The sequence below is a fragment of the Lineus longissimus genome, chromosome 11 (assembly GCF_910592395.1).
Source record: "Lineus longissimus chromosome 11, tnLinLong1.2, whole genome shotgun sequence".
Lineage (NCBI taxonomy): Eukaryota > Metazoa > Nemertea > Pilidiophora > Heteronemertea > Lineidae > Lineus > Lineus longissimus.
In genome coordinates, this window is record NC_088318.1 from 11,050,224 (window position 1) to 11,070,520 (window position 20,297).

The following is a 20,297-nucleotide window of genomic DNA, read 5'->3' on the forward strand; positions in this document are numbered from 1 at the left end:
TATAATTGCCAACCAGAAGTCCAATATCTACTCCACTGGTAAAGTCTTCGACCGGCCATGCCCGACACACTATAGCTAAATGTTAGCTCATTTCGTGAACATCGGCGGACTAGTAAAGTCTCCATTCACCAATTTATCCTGTCCAGAGAGAGACAGCTGAACCTTTTCCCAATCCTTGTCCTCTCCTTGAAGATCTTCGAGCTTCTCCGAGGGCTGTTGCTCTAAGATGATGTGCTTGGTGTTGCTGCCGGTCAAGAAGTAGGAGATTGTGAGACAGTACGACTGATCTGCCGCCAACTTGCCCAAGGTAACGCGGGTGTAGATCTCGCGATCTACCGGAGAGTCGGGTGTAGAGAAGACGAGGTATTTTCATGAAAAATGAGAATTACTTCGACAATTAGTCATACGAACTGGATTTGCGGTTTTACGATCTCTTACCAAAAATATGAAAGGCGAGCTTGCAATGTCTATATATATTTGGTTTTACTCTTGTTGAGGAGACTGACTGAACGATTGTTTGAATTGTACAAGACATGAAGTAGACAAAACGTACCTCCATCCGTGTTCTCTTTAATGCTGAGACGCTGCTTAGAACCAACTACATGAAGCCAGTCGCACACTCCTTTTTCAAAGTCGCCATTCACTTCTATAGTCATGATCGTGACGGAGAAACTGGTTCATCAACTGATATAAAGAAATCAAGCTAATGACCCTGATATCATGCAGTATGTTTTGCTTGACTAAGAAGTTTAGAAACTGAAGATTTATAGTTAGACTTCCAGGTCAGGTCAAGTTAGCTACCTGCCACTGGTAACCTGTAAGCCAGTGCCACCTGTCTCAGGTGGGTGACTAGTCACCCAGGGCGGATGAGCTCATCTAGAGCCAACGGCCATCTAGTTCTCCACTAGCATAGCCTAGTGGAAACTAGACACCCAGGCGGCTCGACACACAAGTGACTAGTCACCTTGGGCAGTGGAGAAAGTTCTCCGGGGGAGACTGGCCTCCTTAGCCTTGGCCGGCAACTAGTCTAGGAGATGGAAACCCGGGCAGATGCCGCTCGATCAGCCTTGGCCGGCAAGGCATCTAGGAGAAGGAACACTCCAAAAAACAAACCCGGGGAGATGTCACTCGTTAGCCTTGGCAGGCAAGAATCTAAAACGGACAGGTGGAGCCCGAGAGCCCTGACAGGCAGTCCACCTAAGGGTAGAGGAACCCCATACAAGGCCTAACCACCGAAGACGGAGGACACCAGCCGACACGGCGTGGGAGAAATCGGGTGTCCACGCGTTGCAGATGATAACCATGCAACAAACCTTAGATCGATGTGGTGTCGTCATTATGGGTAAACGCCAGGTAACGAAGATGCCGGGCCTCCAGCCTCGAGGGGGCCCACCACCAGCTACTGGCACCTCTGTACCTCCCAATGTGACTGGGGGAGGGCAGAGTAAAGCTACTAGTCACAAGATGAAAAGTATGCAATGGAATGCAGAAGGACTACGACGTAAGAAAACCGAACTCCAACACTTCCTCAAGGCCCACGAAGTCGACGTATGCTGCATCCAAGAAACGCATCTCAACAGTGCACACCGGTTCTCTATCAGAGGATATGAATCCTACAGACAGGACAGAGAAAATCGCCCAAAGGGAGGGGTGCTTACACTTGTGAGAAACAACATCGCGTCAGCAGAAACCAGAAGATCAGGAACAGCAGAAACCGAGTCGCTGACTGTAAGTCTAATCCTACCAAAGGATAACTTTACAGTATGTAATCTTTATTCACCAACTGACAAAGCAATGCTGAACGACATATCACCAGACTCAGAGGACTGGATCACTGTCGGAGACTTCAATAGCCATTCACCAAGTTGGGGATACCAGGACCTAGACTCAAAGGGTGAGGAGGTAGAACAGTGGATAACAGACAACCAGTTGGTCCTCATAAACCAGCCAGACGATGAACCGACCTTCTACTCAAGAGCCTGGAGATCGACTAGCAGCCCTGACCTAGCCATAGCGACAGACAAGATACAGAAAATCACCCAAAGGGAAGTCTGCGAGCAGTTGGGTGGCAGCGATCACAAACCTATCATCTTGACCATAGGCAAACAAGCAAAGCCAGAAGACCAGTATCTGCCGCCCAGCTGGAACTACAAGAAGGCCAACTGGCCTCTCTTCAAAACACTGAAACAGGACAGCACAGTCTCTCATACTCTCAAAGCGAAACGTTGACAGAAATGCAGCTGTCTTTAACTCCGCCATACTTGAAGCAGCAAAGCTTTCAATACCACGAGGGAGACGTTAGGACTACAAGCCGTATTGGAGTACTGCTCTGGACAACCTACACAAGCAACTGTGTGAAGCAAGAGAGATAATGGAGAATCACCCATCAGACCAAAATGTCACCAAACATAACCAAGCTAAAGCACTTTTCAACCGGGAAAAGTTGCAGCAAATGCGCACTAGCTGGAGTGAGAAAACTGCTTCCCTAAACATGGAGAAAGACTCACCAAAACTTTGGCAACTAACCAAAAGTCTGAATGATGACAACTGGAAAAGAGCCAAAATCACTCTACAAACTAATCGAGGCCTAGTGACTGGTAAAGCAGCTGCAAACGCCCTCGCTCACAGCTATCAACAGGAGAGTGAAACCAAAGTCACCAGGGAGAGAACAAAAGAGGTGAGAGAGAAAATGGAAGAAATCAAAGGGAAAACAACACCTAAGCCAGACGCATGCATGACTAAATCCATTTCCCTCCAAGAACTGGAATCAGCCCTAGGAAAACTAAAGATGAAGAAAGCCCCAGGCCCTGATGAGATTACCAATGATATGCTAAAAAACCTCGGATCCGGAGCCAAGAACGTACTCCTCCAGATATTCAATCACAGCTGGAAGACTGGTCGAGTACCAACCAAATGGAAAGAGGCCAACATCACTCCTATACACAAGAAAGGCAAAGAGAAGAAAAGCCCGAAGAGCTACAGACCTATAAGCCTACTTAGTTGTGTCGGCAAGCTGATGGAGCGAATCGTCAACAAAATACTTATTTGGTATCTAGAGAGCAAATCACTCCTTAACCACACCCAGTCTGGATACAGGCAACACAGAAGCACTGAAGACCAGCTCGCCTACCTAGCACAAGACATCGAAAATGCCTTCCAGGAGAAGAAACACGTCATTGCTGTCTTCTTCGATCTTTCGAAGGCTTTTGACAAGGTCTGGAAAGAAGGGCTTCTCCTGAAGTTACTCGAGATAGGAATCCAAGAGAAAATGCACAACTGGCTACGAAACTTCCTTCACAACCGCAGCGCAAGGGTGAAAATTGATGGTACCACCAGCAACCTCGTGAATTTGAGAGAAGGCGTTCCACAAGGAGGAGGTATCTCACCCACCCTCTTTTTGGTGTACAGCGATACCATCACAGCATCCTTTGAAGAACACATTGGCAACACACTCCATGCAGACGACCTTGCAGCTTGGACTGCCTGCCGATATGTATCAACAGCCATCAAGAGATCTCAGACCATGGTAAACCAAGTGGAACTCTGGGCGAAAAAGTGGTTCGTTGATGTCAACATTGCTAAGATGGCCAGCATCCTTTTCTCATTATCAACGAAGAAGGAAGAAATCAACCTTCACATGGGAACACAATCAATACCCCAAGTGGAATCAACTGTCTTCCTAGGAGGAACCATAGACAAGCGCCTGACATGGAACCCACACATCCAAGCAATCCAGGAAAAGGCTATCAAGAAATTATCACTGATGAAAAAGCTGGCAGGAACGACTTGGGGAGCCACGACCAAAATCCTCAGACAAGTATATATAGGGGCAGTAAGACCAATCATGGAGTACGCCTCTGCCACATGGGTAACTGCATCTGACACTACCAAAGCAAAGCTGGACAAAGTGCAAAATATGGGCCTTAGAATCATCCTTGGAGGAATGCGAAGCACACCAGTTTGGGACATGGAGAAAACAGCTGCCATTCAACCCCTAGAGTTAAAAAGAGAATACAAGACTCTGACACAGGGAGAAAAAAGTAACCGGTTGAAGACCCATCCACTACATCACGTGCTCCGAAAAGAACCGATGACGAGGCTGAAACGCAAGAGCATCAACACCATCACGAAGGCCCTGCAAGAACCTGATCTATGCGAAGACCTCACAATCTCCAACTGGTCAAGGGAACGTAATCTTCCAGAGATAGAGCTCCATGTTCCTAGCCTCGAGCAAATAGGATCCCAGACGCCAGAAGTCCAGAAGGCACTCACCCTCGAGATGATAGACAGAAAGTATCCCCATAGTACCTGGACACACGTCTGTACAGATGGCTCATCTCAGAATGCAGTTAGTAATGGAGGAAGTGATGTTTTTATCAAACTTCAAGACAGAAGCTTCCACTCCATATCCGTACCATCCGGCATTCTCTGCTCAAACTACAGAGCTGAGATGCAAGCCCTAACCTCAGCCACTGACTATCTGATCACCACCCAAGAAGATGTAGGAGACAATCTCGTCTTGCTGACCGACTCTGTCCGCATTACAGGCCCTTATGGCTGCAACATCAGACCAACTGACGGATAATCTACTGAAGAACCTAAGTAGTCTTCTTCAAGACAGAAGAGTAGTCCTCCAATGGATACCAGCTCACGTAGGAGTACCAGGAAATGAACGGGCAGATCAATTGGCGAAGGAAGGTAGCAAGCAGCACCAAACAAAAACCAGAATGACCTACCGGGAATCAAAAACATTACTCAAGACGAAGCTGAAAAACCAATGAAGAGACGACACTGATGGGTACCAGCCATGGAAAGACAGCATCCACCAACTTGACAGAAAAGGCCAAGTCTCCATCTATGGACTCCGTACAGGGCACTGCAAACTCCACCAGCACCTGAAGAGACTTGGACTCCATCCAACTGCTTCCTGCAAATGTGGACTCGGCGACCAAACGCCAAGGCACATTCTGCAGGACTGTCCCTTGATGAAAAGAAGACAGGAATTTTGGCCGGAGCCATTGTTACTGAAGACAAAGCTATCGGGAACAGCCGAAGACCTGCAACAAACAGCCGATTTTGTCGCGGCGCACGACTTGAGGTTATAATGGTTATGAAAATCTGAACGCAGAAGAAGAAGAATAGTTAGACTTGAGGAATCTGATTTTCTAGTGCGTCAGTTGGTCTTATCTTGAATGATTTGTTAGAGAAGCGGACATGACCGGTAAACAGACCATACATCACAAGTTATCTTCCAAGACTGAGCAATGTTTGAAGCACACTGTGGAGGACGACCTGGCCGCGCATAGAGAGAAGAAACTAACTAAAGGACACACAGCCCGAAATGTGACATCCACCGACCTAAAAATTTGATGGTGTCGTCGAACGCTATAACAATAAGAAGCTAGAGGGTCATCCTGAGATTCAGGTATTTGATACTCCTAAGTCATGTACAAAATATGGAGAGGTGGAGTATATTGAACACCACTGGTGCCAGGCTGCTTGAGGAGAAGAAGTTCAAAATTGCGGGCATATGCCCGGTCTAAGCCCTCCTCCTCGCGCATGACCGGAGTTATATTTTTTAATGATCGAATATTGTGTCTCCTTTGGAGAATGCGATCCAGTCATTTCGATAGGTCCTCTAGTGAGTAGATGAGGTGCCGCATTCGTCGCATTATTGGTTGGTCACGGACCTGGAAGATACTAGTTATGACCCACTGACTGAATAAAGATCCAGGCTACTCTTTGTCGCATCACGTCCGAAGGTTTTATCTGCCGGAGTAATCAATAGTGAGGTTTCGCAACCGCCCGGTTAGGCCCTTCGACGACGTTTATCTATTGTTCAGGTAAACTTACACAATAGATAAACGTCGTCGTAGGGCCTAAACGGGTGGTTGCGAAACCTCACTACTACCGAAGATAGCGCTGCGTCTAATGTGTCTCTAGTCCTCGATGACCGCCATAACTGTCTTCCGCAGCTGCTGTATTTTTAGACCTATAAATTTACCTAAATGTGTTATGATGTATTTACCAAAAAGCACACCAATTATGGACAGAGTTTGAGGTGTAGTGGAACGTTTTAAAATCCACTCAATGAGACCTAACTATCATGTGGAAAGGAAGGATATCTCAATTTGTCCAGTGCTGAGGTAAATGGAGTCCCTTCTTGAAACTTAGCCCAACCTATTGTTGAATTAGGAATATTGATTATGGTTAGAGCACGGATGCATCATCCTGACAATGACAATACAGCTTAAAGATTTGTATTTGAATTTGAACATTTCAAATTGCGTCAATACCTACGTACCACGGCTCACTGTGATTTTAGGGGACAACTTGAGTGTGGGATATATTTAGGTGACCAGGAGGATAATGCGCCTATTCGCCTCCATGCACCTCTGTAGTAACAAACTAAATGCTGATTGCTAATGATGATTTTCGCAATTGTTGTGAGGTGGTTTTGGACATGTCTTGCAAATTTTAGCTAGGCCGAATTGCAGCATTGCCGTTGTGTAGACATATATATGCAGGTACTACATGTATACAAAGTTCCAGCTAATTCGTATGCATACTGCACTACCGCATTGTGTGTGACTGCATTTCTATTTGCCTTGACCACCAGTAATTACAAACGGCCTAGCCCTTTAAAACATCACTACATACGGAAATCTCAAGTGCCGGCCACCCGGTAAGATTTGGTTACAATGAATATCATAAATGTATACATGATGTAACACCAAACATGGACAAATGTCCGTTCCCAGATGGTACTTGTATGATGAAGATAAGATTCTGGCCCACAAATATAGGCCTTCATCAGTCTGTTTGCCTTCTCCTCCCCTCCCATTATATACCATGCTGGCGTGAATCCAAATCAAGTTACCGCTGTTGCCACCTATGGAGATAAGTAAGCACGTGAATTGTCACAGGGCCAGTGATAATACAAATGCAAATGAGCGAACCATCCCGGTATATACTCGGTATTACTTACTGGACTCCGAGTGGAAGGTATAAAGGTGGATTCATACTCCGACGCACGACCATCGCCGGCGTCGAACGCAGCGTCCTGCGTCGGTCGCCTATGCCATCGCACGATTTTGTAGGCGTCGTATCGCGTGACTATGAATGCTCACGCGATTATATGTGAGGAAGCTCAAGCGTAAAACGACGTAATCAATTCCCATTCCCCGTCTTTCCAGTTTGAACTAGGCGCCTTTCAAAATATGCATAAACATGAGTCCTTGGTCCCATGACCAGAAAAGTGATCATTCATTGGTACGACGCCGTGATCGGACGCAGAGAGTTCAAATTTGTTGAACTCTTTAATATCGCACGCCGACCGAACGCGCGTCCGGACGCCGATGGCCATCGCCGTCGCACGCGAAAGTATGAATCAACACCACGACGTCGGCGTCGAGAATTTGATCGTGCGTCGGTCGCCGGCGGTCGTGCGTTGGAGTATGAACTAGGCTTAAGATGTAAGAGGAGCTACAAAGCACGCTACTACTGGAAGTAGTAATACGAATTAACCTCCCCCAATTACAGTTTTTATCATTGATTAGCCTCTGGTATACTCACCAGATGTCAGGGCGAAATTGCTAGATCGGCCATGCCCGCTATTTTGTAATTGTCTCGACCATTCAGGGTACCTCCATCTTGAATAAGAACTAAGCGCACGCACGCACACAGCCGATACAAAATGACAGGCATTACGGGGTAATTTCTGATTAAACGCGGCGGGTCACATGGACAATACTGGAGCGATTGTCACCATGTTACGCCCGGCAGCTATCATGCATGTCGTTGTATGCAATGTATTGTTATCTCTGTTGATGATATAGATATTGACAACTTCGGGTTACTCCCACAACAGTTATCAGCATCACTTATCAGTCATATACAGGAACCTGAGAAGCGACATCATGTCTTCATACTGCTGCAGGATGTATCGTGTTGCGGTCCTTGTACTTATTGTGGCCTGTATCAAGGCCCAAGTTATATATCACGAAGAAAGGGTAAGAGGTTGTTTTTCTGTGGGAATGAGGCCTTCTGTATTGCGAGTATGAATCAGTGAGAACATACAGATGGATTTATTGAATCAAAACTCGCTGACTGTAAGGACCAGGCGCTGTGTATACACCAACGTTGAAAACTTTGAGATCCTGGGGGCTCAGTCCGTGATCAGTCAGGGCCTTCCTCTCGTCCAGTCCCTCCGGTCGTCCATCCACATTCGTTTTAGTGGGCCACGATTTCGGTTACCCTCTGTGCCATGTAACATATGGTGTAAGCTAGCGTTCCCTTGGCCCTTGTTACACTGCAAACCTAACTTTGCTATCGCTTCTTGGCTCTGGTAAGGAGGCACTCGTGGCGTCCGATACGTAGTTTACTTATATGTATATTCCTTTAAAAATGTTCTTTTCAGGATGAAGAAGGCTCTGGGAAAGACGGTACGTGTTGTATATAATATCTACATGCAGTTGTACCTTGCTACAGATTGATTCCGCATTGTTTTTCACAATCTTTCCTGACTTTCTGCATATTGGACACATCCGTGTCTTTCTGCCCGACACGCACATGGTTTCTTTACACCTTGCATGACCCGGCCGTATCCCTTTCTGTTCCTTCAGAGAAGGAATGCCAGGAAGAAGGTGGTCAATGCCGGAGACCATGGGCATGTCTGAGGGATGAAAAGCTGCAGATTGACTTCGGACTGTCAGAGGAATGTCATGGGATATCAGTCTGTTGCGTCCCGGAAGGTAACAAAGACAACTTTAGCTGAAATACAAAGTTTTAAACATTTTTCGCAAAGTGTCAAACCCCGCAATTAACTGCAGGACGGAGTTGATTTGTTCGACTACACTGCATGTATAACTGCAGGTGATGTAAATTTTAATGATTTCAGAATCCGATAAACTGGATTAACTCGGATTAACTTATGCATCCAATGGCGATAGCGTAAAGTCATTTGACCACGACACGATCACCCCTGGTATGGTTTCCCTTCATATCATTAACAGCTAAGAACGAATGTGAAGAGGAAGGAGGACAGTGCAAGAGAGCAAAGACTTGTATCAGGGACACCCGAGGCAAGATTGATATTGAGCTTTCGCAGGAATGCCCAGGAAGATCGGTGTGCTGCGTCAAGAAGGCTCGTACGTAAATGCCCTTTCAAACTCTTTTGCGTGTTGGAAAAAATCGCAGCGATCAAAATTATGAACCATTCTTTACTGATCTTAATAGGAGCACACACATGCTCCTCCCAGAGACAGAGCTTGATCGAAATAAAGAACACTTCGGCCCAAACGAGACCGAATGCATTTTACAGTAAAATTAGTGCTGAACACCACAACCAATGTATTTTTAAATGAAATGTACATAAAAGGTCTTAATTTGTTCCAAATTACAGCTGAGAAAAGCAAGTGTGAGAAAAAAGGCGGTGAATGCAAAGGAGCAATGAGATGTCAATTTCATGATGATGCGAGAATCAACTACGGTCTTTCAGAAGACTGCCCCGGTGTGAAAGTCTGTTGCGTTCGTGAGTAGGTCTCATACTGAAAAACACATGGTTTTAACCTGACTTCTTTATAAGTGGTCCCTCACCAGACGCGAGATGAGTAAGCAGAAGGGGACATATATGGAGATGCCACGATCGCGGTAATACACCGACTCGTAAACAGTCCAAAATTGGCTCTTTAGGTACCCCAGCCTGAAGGAAGGCGTTTTGTTAAACTACTAGATTGGTTTGTGCAAAATCGGCAAAACGCTAGAGTTAGTGCAGTTTTCTCATGCATGGGATGGAACGGACTGAAGTCAATATAATTTCCTTTTTCTGACAGCAAGAAAGAATGCATGTGAGAGGGAATACGGTCATTGTCGCGGGGCACGAAGTTGTGTGAGAGGTGCCAAAGGCCAGGCCGCCTCAGGCTTGTCACTGGACTGTCCTGGAAATACAGTTTGTTGCGTCAGTAAGTAGGCCATTCGCCACTTTCCTCAAGCAGAAATCATGTAGGACTTTTGACCAGTCAATAACGCCGTATGTGATCATGGCCGTGCTGTCTGTTCCGAACAAGCATGATAGCTCTCTTCTGATTGGTCAATACCTGTCAGGAAGTCCCAAATTGCAGCTAGAGGAAAGTAGCGAATGCTGACACTCAAATATCTTCTTCGCGCGCCTATTAGTCTTTTACTTGCTATTATGGTTTGCCGTTGATTGGGTTGCATACTCACTGTGATTGGTTTCAACAAACCAGTTCTGGGATAAACATTGGTATTTCAACAGAATTAGTGATAACACTGTATTCTTATTAATCTATTATCGTCTACTTGCAGATATGAGACTAGGATAGGTCGTGCGGAGCTTTGATCGATGCCTGTAGGGTCGGACCGACGGGATAGAAGTCAATCAATGCTATTTCATTGTGGTTCATACTAAACTAACTTATACCTGAACATTAAACCCCACCCAATCGGCTTGAATTGTGATGTAAAGGAATTTTTTCGACGTGAATAAATGAAGCTGATTTTTAAATGGCTTTCACTGTTTTGGGTAAAATGACGCCTTGCAAAACGCGGATACCTGCTCACGATGGACCACGGTTTCTCCCCTACAATCGTAATATAGAAATGTTTAAGATGCCAAGATGGCAAAGAACACTATTGTCTGAAACGTTATAGAGGGTTTTGGGTAAAATGACGTCTAGCAAAACGCGGATCCCTGCTCACGATGGACCACGGTTTCTCCCCTACAATCGCAATATAGAAATGTTTAAGATGCCAAGATGGCAAAGAACACTATTGTCTGAAACGTTGTAGAGGGTTTTGGGTAAAATGACGTCTAGCAAAACGCGGATCCCTGCTCACGATGGACCACGGTTTCTCCCCTACAATCGCAATATAGAAATGTTTAAGATGCCAAGATGGCAAAGAACACTATTGTCTGAAACGTTATAGAGGGTTTTGGGTAAAATGACGTCTAGCAAAACGCGGATACCTGCTCACGATGGACCACGGTTTCTCCCCTACAATCGCAATATAGAAATGTTTAAGATGCCAAGATGGCAAAGAACACTATTGTCTGAAACGTTGTAGAGGGTTTTGGGTAAAATGACGTCTAGCAAAACGCGGATACCTGCTCACGATGGACCACGGTTTCTCCCCTACAATCGTAATATAGAAATGTTTAAGATGCCAAGATGGCGAAGAACTATTGTCTGAAACGTTATAGAGGGTTGCATGTCTCATTCTGTTCTGTAATATTTTGTATAAAATAACAAATTTGCATTCGATGGCATGTCCACAAATTGATTTCGTTTTGTTTGAGATCTTACAATGTACACCTTTCCATGTGCTCGCCCGCACAGGAAGCTTCAGTGACATACCAAGCTGGCGATTCAGAACAATGTATCTACAAATCTATATTTGTCTCGTTGAAAGTCAATTTGCTCTCATGTTTTCACAATTTCTTGTTCCCACGAGTTGTCCAATGTACTAGTGTTATATGAAAAACTTAATTAAATTTTCATGCCACGTACACTAATTTTGGTCCCTACGGAGAAATAATTCTTTGTTGAACTTGACTCTTCCAACTTGGTAATAAATCTGTATCACGACGCCCACGAGAAATTTAGAGTAAAAAAAATGTTCCGTACGATTCCAGTCAGGTCCTGTGGAGTAAAGGCTCGTGACTGTTCGTAAAGTGGATTTTGATAGAAAGCACCCACTAACAATAACGTTTTGTAATCTCATTTTGAACTTTCATATTGATCGTGAGCCTATTCAAAGCGGATTGTTTTTGATGAATTAGGTGATTATGTACGCCGCGCGCTGGATACGGGATGTTGGTTCTAATATGGTGGGACAAAACCATCAGCCGATACCCAGTTTAACGTAAGGTTAGCCCCTCCAGAGGCTGTAAATCTTGACAAGGCAGTTTATAAGAATAGTGACTGCCGGTCGTCAACAGAGAGTTTGGAAAGAACCAACTAAACAACTTGATATAAATTTCATACTTTTCATCAGGTAATTTACAACTATAGAATAAGAGGGATAGAGTGAAGAGTTCTGAATTAGGCCTAGGAGAAGATAGAAGAGGAGACGGAGATGCCCTACCTTTGCCATGGAGTCATACCAGGGACAGGCACACACTCGACCGGTTTTTAAGAGCTCATAGCTCAGAAACGCTGCTGGGGAATTCGGCGGAATTCAGTTACTTTTAGAAATCAGCCGCGTCCCATGGCATGCGTCCATCGCCCAGGTCGGTCGAAGGGGAAAAGCCGCAATCTCTATAGGTCGATATGTTACATATCGGGAGTCGAACGTGTCATCAGACCATATGAAATGACCAATCAGAAAGGGCAAACGCATTAAATGAAAAGCCTTAAACTCGTGATAAACGCATGTTACCTGAATCACTATTGGCTAACCTTGATACATATCAGACTGGCTATCACAACCACCTGTCTGATTTCAAAATGTATGTTAAAAGGCCAAGCACTATCAAGTCCAAATATATAATTATACAGTGTTTCTGGACACTGTAACAATTACATCACGTTATTTTAAGGTTCATTCTTCATATAAAAATGGAAGTGACTATTTGGCAAGCCCGGTTTACCAAACAGCGACTTTTTTTTGTCCTAAATGGAGAGCCGAACTCATTAATATTTATAAATGCCCAAGGGCTCATTAATATTCATAAGTTAGTAATGCGCTGGAGAGGCTCAAGTAAGTGAGGCTGGAAAGGGAGAAGGGAAAAAATGGCGGAGCCCTCGCCACCTTTGCTGATTTCGTCAGTGGAAAAGTTGCGCGTGGGGGCTTCGTATGGCTCTTTTGAAGATCTGGAGAAAGCCCTTGATGAATATCAAGAGACAAGCTTCACTGTTTTCATTTCGCTTCAGAGGAATTTGGTTACTCTAAAGGAAAAACCGCAGTAACAGACCATTTTCAGATCAATACGCCATTATGCATATTCATGAGTAGGCGTGGTTTATTCATCGGCTTGCCAAACAGGAAAGAAATTTTGCTCTGTTTGGCAAGCCCGGCTGGCCGAACAGGGTGGCTTTTTAGTGCTGTTTGGCAAGCGCCTCTCCAAACAGGACAAAAAAAGATGCCTGTTCGGCGAGCGGCTTGCCAAATAGACCCGGCCTTTATAAATATGGAGAGCAGCACCATGTATGCATACTGAACTTCCAGCGATATTGCCTCCGTTACCTCCGCCCATACTGGACGCGCGATGTAGCAATGTCAATCCATTAAGGCAAGCCTTGACATTGAGGGTCAAGGTGCGTGTATGACGCCATCACTAAAAGTATACGGGCATCCGAACTGTAGCAAGGCAGGTATGATCCGTGCTCTGAAATCATCCACTAATTGGCAGCATGATAGTTGGATCCTTGTGATATCCTCTGCAAAACAATTTTCTCTGGGGCAAAATCACTGTGTGCGTGACGAAAAATATTAAATCTAATTTTACATCCCAGTGCCTGGCCCCACCCATTTCAGTGGTCAATATATACTTTTGCATCTAAGCCGTAGACTCCTATGCAGTCCATTTTGTCATCCTGATGGTCTTTCCTCGATGGAAGACAGGGCGAGGCTGGTCCACTGCCTCCAGAGTGTACAAAGCGTCACATCAGAGACGGGTAATCAAGAAGCTTTCGACTTGAAACAGATGGAGCTGACATAGGCCTAGATGCCGAAAAGTCAACATTGTGCCAAGCCAAGCTTTAAAAGGCGAGATGAGCATTGAAATGCATTATCTATCTCAAGAACTTAGGCGAAGATTCGTAGATTCGATCCGGAGACCATGGCAATATTGATACTTTCTGTTGGTAAGTATAATGCACACACAAGGTTTCAGTTCGCCAAGTAGTCCCAGTAAAATCTCAGAGAAGTCCTGTCTGTGGGGATTTTGGAGTTGTTATGGCAGGATGGTGGTTCATTGTTCATAGGCATATCTATAACTTCGAAAGAGTGAAATCAATATTTTGTCCACCTTAGTGCAGAAGAGAGAACTGGCTACAGTTCGGCAGTATTCAGGGATTTTGGTTGAAAATGATTTCTCAACAATATGGCTATTTCCATGCATAACTTTAGGCTTGGGTGAGAATGAAGATCATTAAACTCAAAATAGAAGTGTTGGGAGTTGAACGAGATTCGATATGCTTTAAACTAAAGGTGAAGTGAACTGGTTGCAACGTTTTGTCTGAATTTATAGCTGGTTGAAATACTATTACTCTGGCAGCTAAACGTCGACCGGTGTAACCTGTTCTCCAAAGTTCCCCATATCATAGTGTTTCTCAGCAATTGATTGACGGGAAGAGATAAATTTATTAAAACAGATAGGACAACCAGAAAAACTATCAGTATCTTCTCCGAGTGCTCTCGGAACAGCGGGGGCCACGCATGAAAACAGAAACTCTTGTGGACTTCCCGCCTGCGCGAAGCGTCTACCATGAAACCAGGCCTTTGATCAGATGTGATCAGGTGTAGTACACCACTGAAATTCTGTCTTTTCAGTTCTGGTCCTTATTGCCCAGTGTCGCCCTGGTAAGTGAAAGAATCTTATTTACATCAAGAAGACATTTTTTGATCTACAGGCATAAAGGCAACGCTCCTCATGCACGCCCTCAAGTGCTCCGTTAGTTTTTGTTTTAAATTTGGAAGCAATGTTGATTTGACGATATGTGCATCTGATATTAGATTGTGGTAATTTGACATTGTATTTAAATGTAAACGATTGAAGCTGTTTGTAGACGAGTGGGATTTAATCCCAAGAATGGGGTTGTTTGGCAAATTCATAAAAACCCTCAAACTTCCTAAGTTACAGGTTGGCCCGCAAAAATAAAACCTCCTTGTCTCACTTTTAAGAAACTGTGGACTCCTACACCGACGCATCTAATCCGGAGCACCACTATCTAATCTCTCATATCATGAGGTACCAGAGCGATGCAAAGACGTGGCAGGCAGCTAAGGATTTCTGCCCTACAGTCGGCGATGAGTTCGTCCTAATGGATCAATACTGGCCGTGGACTGCCAAGGTCATGTGGGAAGAAGAAGTGTAAGTACACATGGCTTCAAAGCCATATAATCATCGGCGAAGTTACAAAATTTCCAAAAATCCGTTGAACTCGAGAGTTAATAAAAATGAACCGGGGCCTTATTCATGAAGCCTTCTTAGGCCTCAGTAAGCGTTTACGTACTCGTAGGTCGTTCTTAGCGAGTTGCCTCATATTCATGAAGCACTCGTAACTTCAATCGATTTCGTAAGTCGTTACTAGTGTTACGTGGGGTGTTTTCGGCTTCGTAGCGTTTTCTTAGACAGTTAGCGACACTTTTACATGCAGCGATCATGGCAGCGGCGTTGATCTTGTTAGATGTAGAAGCCAGACGGGCTTTACGAAGGCAGCGTGTGTTTAGAGACCGATTGCAGCCTCTTGACGTCTATGATGCATTAGATTTGTATCAGCGCTACCGGATGACTAGACCAGTCCTTCTTGAAGTCATCGACCTGTTGGAGGACGAAATTGCCCCGGACACCTTGCGCTCCCATGCCGTACCAGCATCTCTCCACGTTTCCGTTCCGCGCCGATTTTTCGCTACCGGAAGTTTGCAGCTTGCCAATGGCGACAAGGCAAGTGGCTTGAGTCAACCTACAATATCAAGGATTGTCACCAGAGTTGCAGCCGCTTTAGAACGCAAAGCACGGCAGTTTATAACATTTCCTAGAACGGCTGACGAGGAAGAACATGAAAAGGAGGGGTTTTACACAGAACGGCACCGGATTCCAAATGTCATCGGCTGCATAGATTGATCCCTTATTCCAGTAAAGTGCCCATCCGTAAACGAGGCATGATACGTGTGCAGGAAACAGTGCCATGCGATAAATGTGTAGGGTATTTGTTCTCATGATATGAAATTCACAAATATCGTTGCCCGATGGCCAGGTGCCACACACGATGCGTTTATTTGGTCAAACTGCAACTTGAAAGTAAATATGGAACGTGGACTACTTAATGATGAAGGGTGCCTTCTAGGTGACAGTGCCTATCCACTCAGACCCTGCCTCATGACACCAGTTTCCCGCCCGGCAGATGCAGCCGACAGACGATACAACGTTCACCACAGGCGAGTTCGAAGTATCATTGAACGTACGTTTGGAAGATGGAAAAATCGATGGAGGCTCGGTTCATCACCGTTTTCCTTTTGGCAGCCTTCTGCTTTGCCTTCGACTTCAAGACATCCCATTTGTGATGACTATGTGTTGAGTCAATTAAGGAATGGATGGTGAGAAACAAACTGAAATTGAATGACAGTAAGACCGAATTTTTCCTTGCATGTGTAAAGAACCTACAGAAGTATGTGTCTGATCTGAAATTGAAAATTGGCGATACTGAAATTGAGCTGAGTGATACCATCAAGATTCTTGGTGTAACATTTGACAGAGAAATGTCCATGAAAACGCATGTTAACAATGTATGCCGTGCGGCAAATTTCCATCTCTATCGTATAAGCAAGATAAGATCTTTGCTCAGTAAATCAGCAGCAACAAGTGCAGTGCGGACCTTAGTTGTCTCGCGGTTGGACTACGCAAATAGTCTGCTATATAACATCTCTGAGGCCAATGTGCGTAAGCTTCAACTGGTTCAAAACTCGGCAGCTCGTCTCGTCACTAGGGTGTCCAGAGGGGATCATATCACTCCGGTTCTGTGCGCACTCCACTGGCTTCCTTTGAAAGCAAGGCTCGAGTACAAGGTTAATCTAATGGTCTACAAATGTCTACATGATTACGCACCAAAATATCTCGCAGACTGCTTGGAAGTTTACAAACCCTCACGCTCCCTGCGGTCAAGTACAATGGGTCTGTGTAAGGAAATGCGCACAAACCGGGTGATAGGCTCCTCTGCATTCGCAGTGGCGGGACCAAAGCTATGGAATGAGCTTCCAAATAGTGTTCGTGGCCAGAGTACCCTGGGTCGTTTTAAAACTGCACTAAAAACTCATATTTTTAAGAAATTCTTTTGAATCCTTTGCACGTTTTTTTTTTTTTTAGTAATGACTTTTATTCTATCATGTATTAATGTTATGTTTTATTATAAATTGTAAAGCGCTTAGAAGTTTTAACAACGTTAAGCGCTATAAAAATTTTTTAATAATAATAATAATGAACCGCCTTGGCAGTCCTTAGGAATTTTCCAACACTGTTGATTTTTCTTGTTATTTCTGTCCACGTGTCGGCCTTCCTCTTAAGCGTTACGACATCGGAAAATTTGTGGTTAATCACGGACCAATTCAATTCGACTAGATCAACTAACTTCATAATTTCACTTGGCGAGAAATTGGCCTTCCGGCGATTCCCATTTGCCTCCTCACGTTGCTGGCTAACAGTCTTGCTCCGCGATTTCTGACTCTCCGATTATCTCCAAAACGACGTAAGCTAGTCCAGTCACTGTATAAATATTCGTTTTAGACAATGAGGTCGTGCGCAAGTGGATTACATAACAAATCCATGACTGTTCAGCTCAAGTGCGTTCACGCCTATAGGGTGTTACGAGAGGTTTAGTAAGTAACGCGGTAGTAATACGTTAATAATGCTTTGTGAATAATACGTAGTGGCTTACTAGTATGGGCGGTTATTACCGCAAATAAAGACAAACCAAAGCAAAGACACTTGTGTAGCATATCAAGGACACGTAGATTGATACTCCTATGTGTGCCACATCAAAGACATCTGAAATGCATGCAATACCTATTTGGACCATACACCACGTCAAAGATAACGATGCGAAGTCAACAGACGGCGCCACCGTCTTGGGAAAAGTAAAAACGACATCGACAACTTCAGGTTTTTGTTGATATAAGCGACTAGCGGGAAAATGCACATGTGTTGTTATTGCATCTATTCGTAGTAGACTGTTGTATTTTGAGATCCCCTTTCTTTCCCAGTTATATCATCACTATCAGATTCCAAAATTACGGTGGCTGGGAAAGGACATCACATGATTTATTTTTTTTCAACATAAAATTTTTTTTCTTCATGAAATATCTCGATCGATGGACTTATTATCTCGATCGATCGAGATATCATCTCAGGCGATCGAGTTAATTATCTCGATCGATCGAGATATCATCTCAGGCGATCGAGTTAATTATCTCAGGCGATCGAGATGTTATCTCAGGCGATCGAGATATTATCTCGGGCGATCGAGTTATTTATCTCGGGCGATCGAGATAATGGGTGATATGAATAAAGACTAGCAAATGCTTTTATCTAAAACTCCATGTACATTTACACTACACCTTTCTGTACAAAATTGACGTAAAAGCATATGCTAGACTTTATTCATATCAGCCAATATCTCAGGCGATCGAGATAATATCCCGATCGCCCGAGATAATTAACTCGATCGCCCGAGATAATATCTCAATCGATCGAGATAATAAGTCCATCGATCGAGTTTTTTCATGAAAACAAATTTTCACGCTGAAAAAAAAAAATTTCTGCTGAAAAAAAAAAATCATGTGATGTCCTTTCCCAGCCACCGTACAAAATAGCCTTATGCCCTATTCGCTTTTACAATTTATAAACAAATTCATCAGGTTCATTTCCATTTTCATGTAAAACACGTTGCTTACAACAATAAAAATCAGTGCGTTGTTTTGTCGTTGAAGATAAACTTTATTGATCTAACAGCATCCGGCCGCCAGTAATCTACAGTGGCGCCGCCTGTTGACTTCGCATCGTTATCTTTGACGTGGTGCATGGTCCAGAGAGCTATTGCGGTCATGTCTTATCTGTGCTGTGTATGGCTCATGAAAACAACTGTCCATCCCAGAGAGGTTGCGGTCTAGTTTTATCTATGCTATATCAAACAAAAACAAAACATGCATTCCAGATGTCTTTGATGTGGCACACATAGGAGTATCAATCTACGTGCCTTGATATGCTACACAAGTGTCTTTGCTTTGGTTTGTCTTTATTTGCGGTAATAACCGCCCATATACTAGGCTGTTACTAAAGTCTTACTAAGAGCCACGTAAATCGTTCTTAGTGACAAAGTTACGAAGGCTTCATGAATACGGTCCAGTTTCTTGTGGCCAGCTCAGTCTAACAGCAATGAAACTTACCCCGCGGAATGTCGAATCGATATGTTTTAAAGGGACAACTTGCACCTGGGATTAACCTGCATGACCAAGAGGATAATACCCCCAATTGCCACCGTGTACCGCCACGTGTTCTATGACATGAATGCTGATCTAAAATAATCATTTTCGTCAGTGTTGCCAGGCAGTTTTCGTCACGGCATTTGCATTTCAGGCAGGCCTTTGGTTACACAATTCAGTGATTTTTCAATTATCCTGTTTGGTCCTGCTGGTCCTGCTGGAAGCCAGTGTTGAAAAAACAACGAATCTCCTGCCAAGGTTGTTCCTTTCAGATCGACGGCAAGTGACATTTGTTGCATTGATGACGTGATCATAACTAGATTTTGATTAATGCAAAAACCTTTCCTGTGGTCATAGTTTTATCATTTAGGGATTGGATACACCGGCATACTTGTTCTTGTTCTTTCAGACCTGCTGGTGTGGATAAGATTTGGGCCAGCAATGAATGCACCTATTACAAAAGGAATGATCATTCTACCTACCCAGATGAGCTGTGCAATTCCGTTAGACCGTTCGTCTGTGTGAAGACAACCCGTGTTGAAGTGCCTGTTAAAGACTTCAGTTAAGCAATAAAAGATGATTGACGATTTCTGTTGTTGTTACATGATATATCACTTTCGCCTGAAGAGCGGTAAAGCTTAGAGGAAACCAATCTTGACTAACGAGGTTTTAGTACAATAACTGGAAGTACAGTAGAACCTCCATCAGCGGACACCTCTCTAATAAGGACACCCTCTCTATTAAGAACACTGGTTTTGGTCCGAAATTGGTTGTTACCATTCACTATTACCTCTCTGATCAGGACACATTGCTACTAAGGACAGTACTTTTCAGTCCCAAGGGTGTCCTTAATAAGCCCCCCTTTAGGAGGGGCTCTTCAGATACACGTGTGTGTGGGAGTATATACTGATTTGATGAGAAATAAAGAGAGTAACTATTGTATATCCTACAAACAATTTTTTTTGGTATTTTTCTGAATTAACTCCGTTGAGTTTACCGATTTCTCCGCGATCTTCCGGTGGTGGTTGCTATCCCATTGGTTGAAATTAATTTAAATCTTCATGGGAATTCGCTACATCATATGCCTAAGAAATTGGCCAATTATATTAATATTTTTATTAGAGAAATATCCGTCCTAA

General features: G+C 44.1%; 2 protein-coding genes across 3 annotated transcripts; both read left to right on the top strand.

The window, feature by feature from the left end:
- The first annotated feature begins 7,895 nt into the window (after nucleotides 1-7,895).
- LOC135496236 (uncharacterized) lies at nucleotides 7,896-10,496 on the top strand. 2 transcript variants are annotated; one of them, XM_064785428.1, is made up of 7 exons: nucleotides 7,896-8,012; nucleotides 8,420-8,444; nucleotides 8,625-8,753; nucleotides 9,015-9,149; nucleotides 9,404-9,532; nucleotides 9,834-9,962; nucleotides 10,327-10,496. In XM_064785428.1, the coding sequence occupies exons 1-7, from the start codon at nucleotides 7,920-7,922 to the stop codon at nucleotides 10,341-10,343; spliced, it is 657 nt and encodes a 218-aa protein (XP_064641498.1). In that variant the 5' UTR covers nucleotides 7,896-7,919; the 3' UTR covers nucleotides 10,344-10,496. The 2 variants fall into 2 exon arrangements, with proteins under 2 accessions (XP_064641498.1, XP_064641499.1); XM_064785429.1 differs by lacking the exon at nucleotides 8,625-8,753.
- Nucleotides 10,497-13,735: 3,239 nt separating this feature from the next.
- On the top strand, nucleotides 13,736-19,745 carry LOC135496353 (uncharacterized). The gene is made up of 4 exons (XM_064785638.1): nucleotides 13,736-13,826; nucleotides 14,515-14,544; nucleotides 14,866-15,055; nucleotides 19,568-19,745. Exons 1-4 carry the CDS (start codon nucleotides 13,802-13,804, stop codon nucleotides 19,722-19,724), a joined length of 402 nt encoding a protein of 133 aa, XP_064641708.1. The 5' UTR covers nucleotides 13,736-13,801; the 3' UTR covers nucleotides 19,725-19,745.
- Nucleotides 19,746-20,297: the final 552 nt, after the last annotated feature.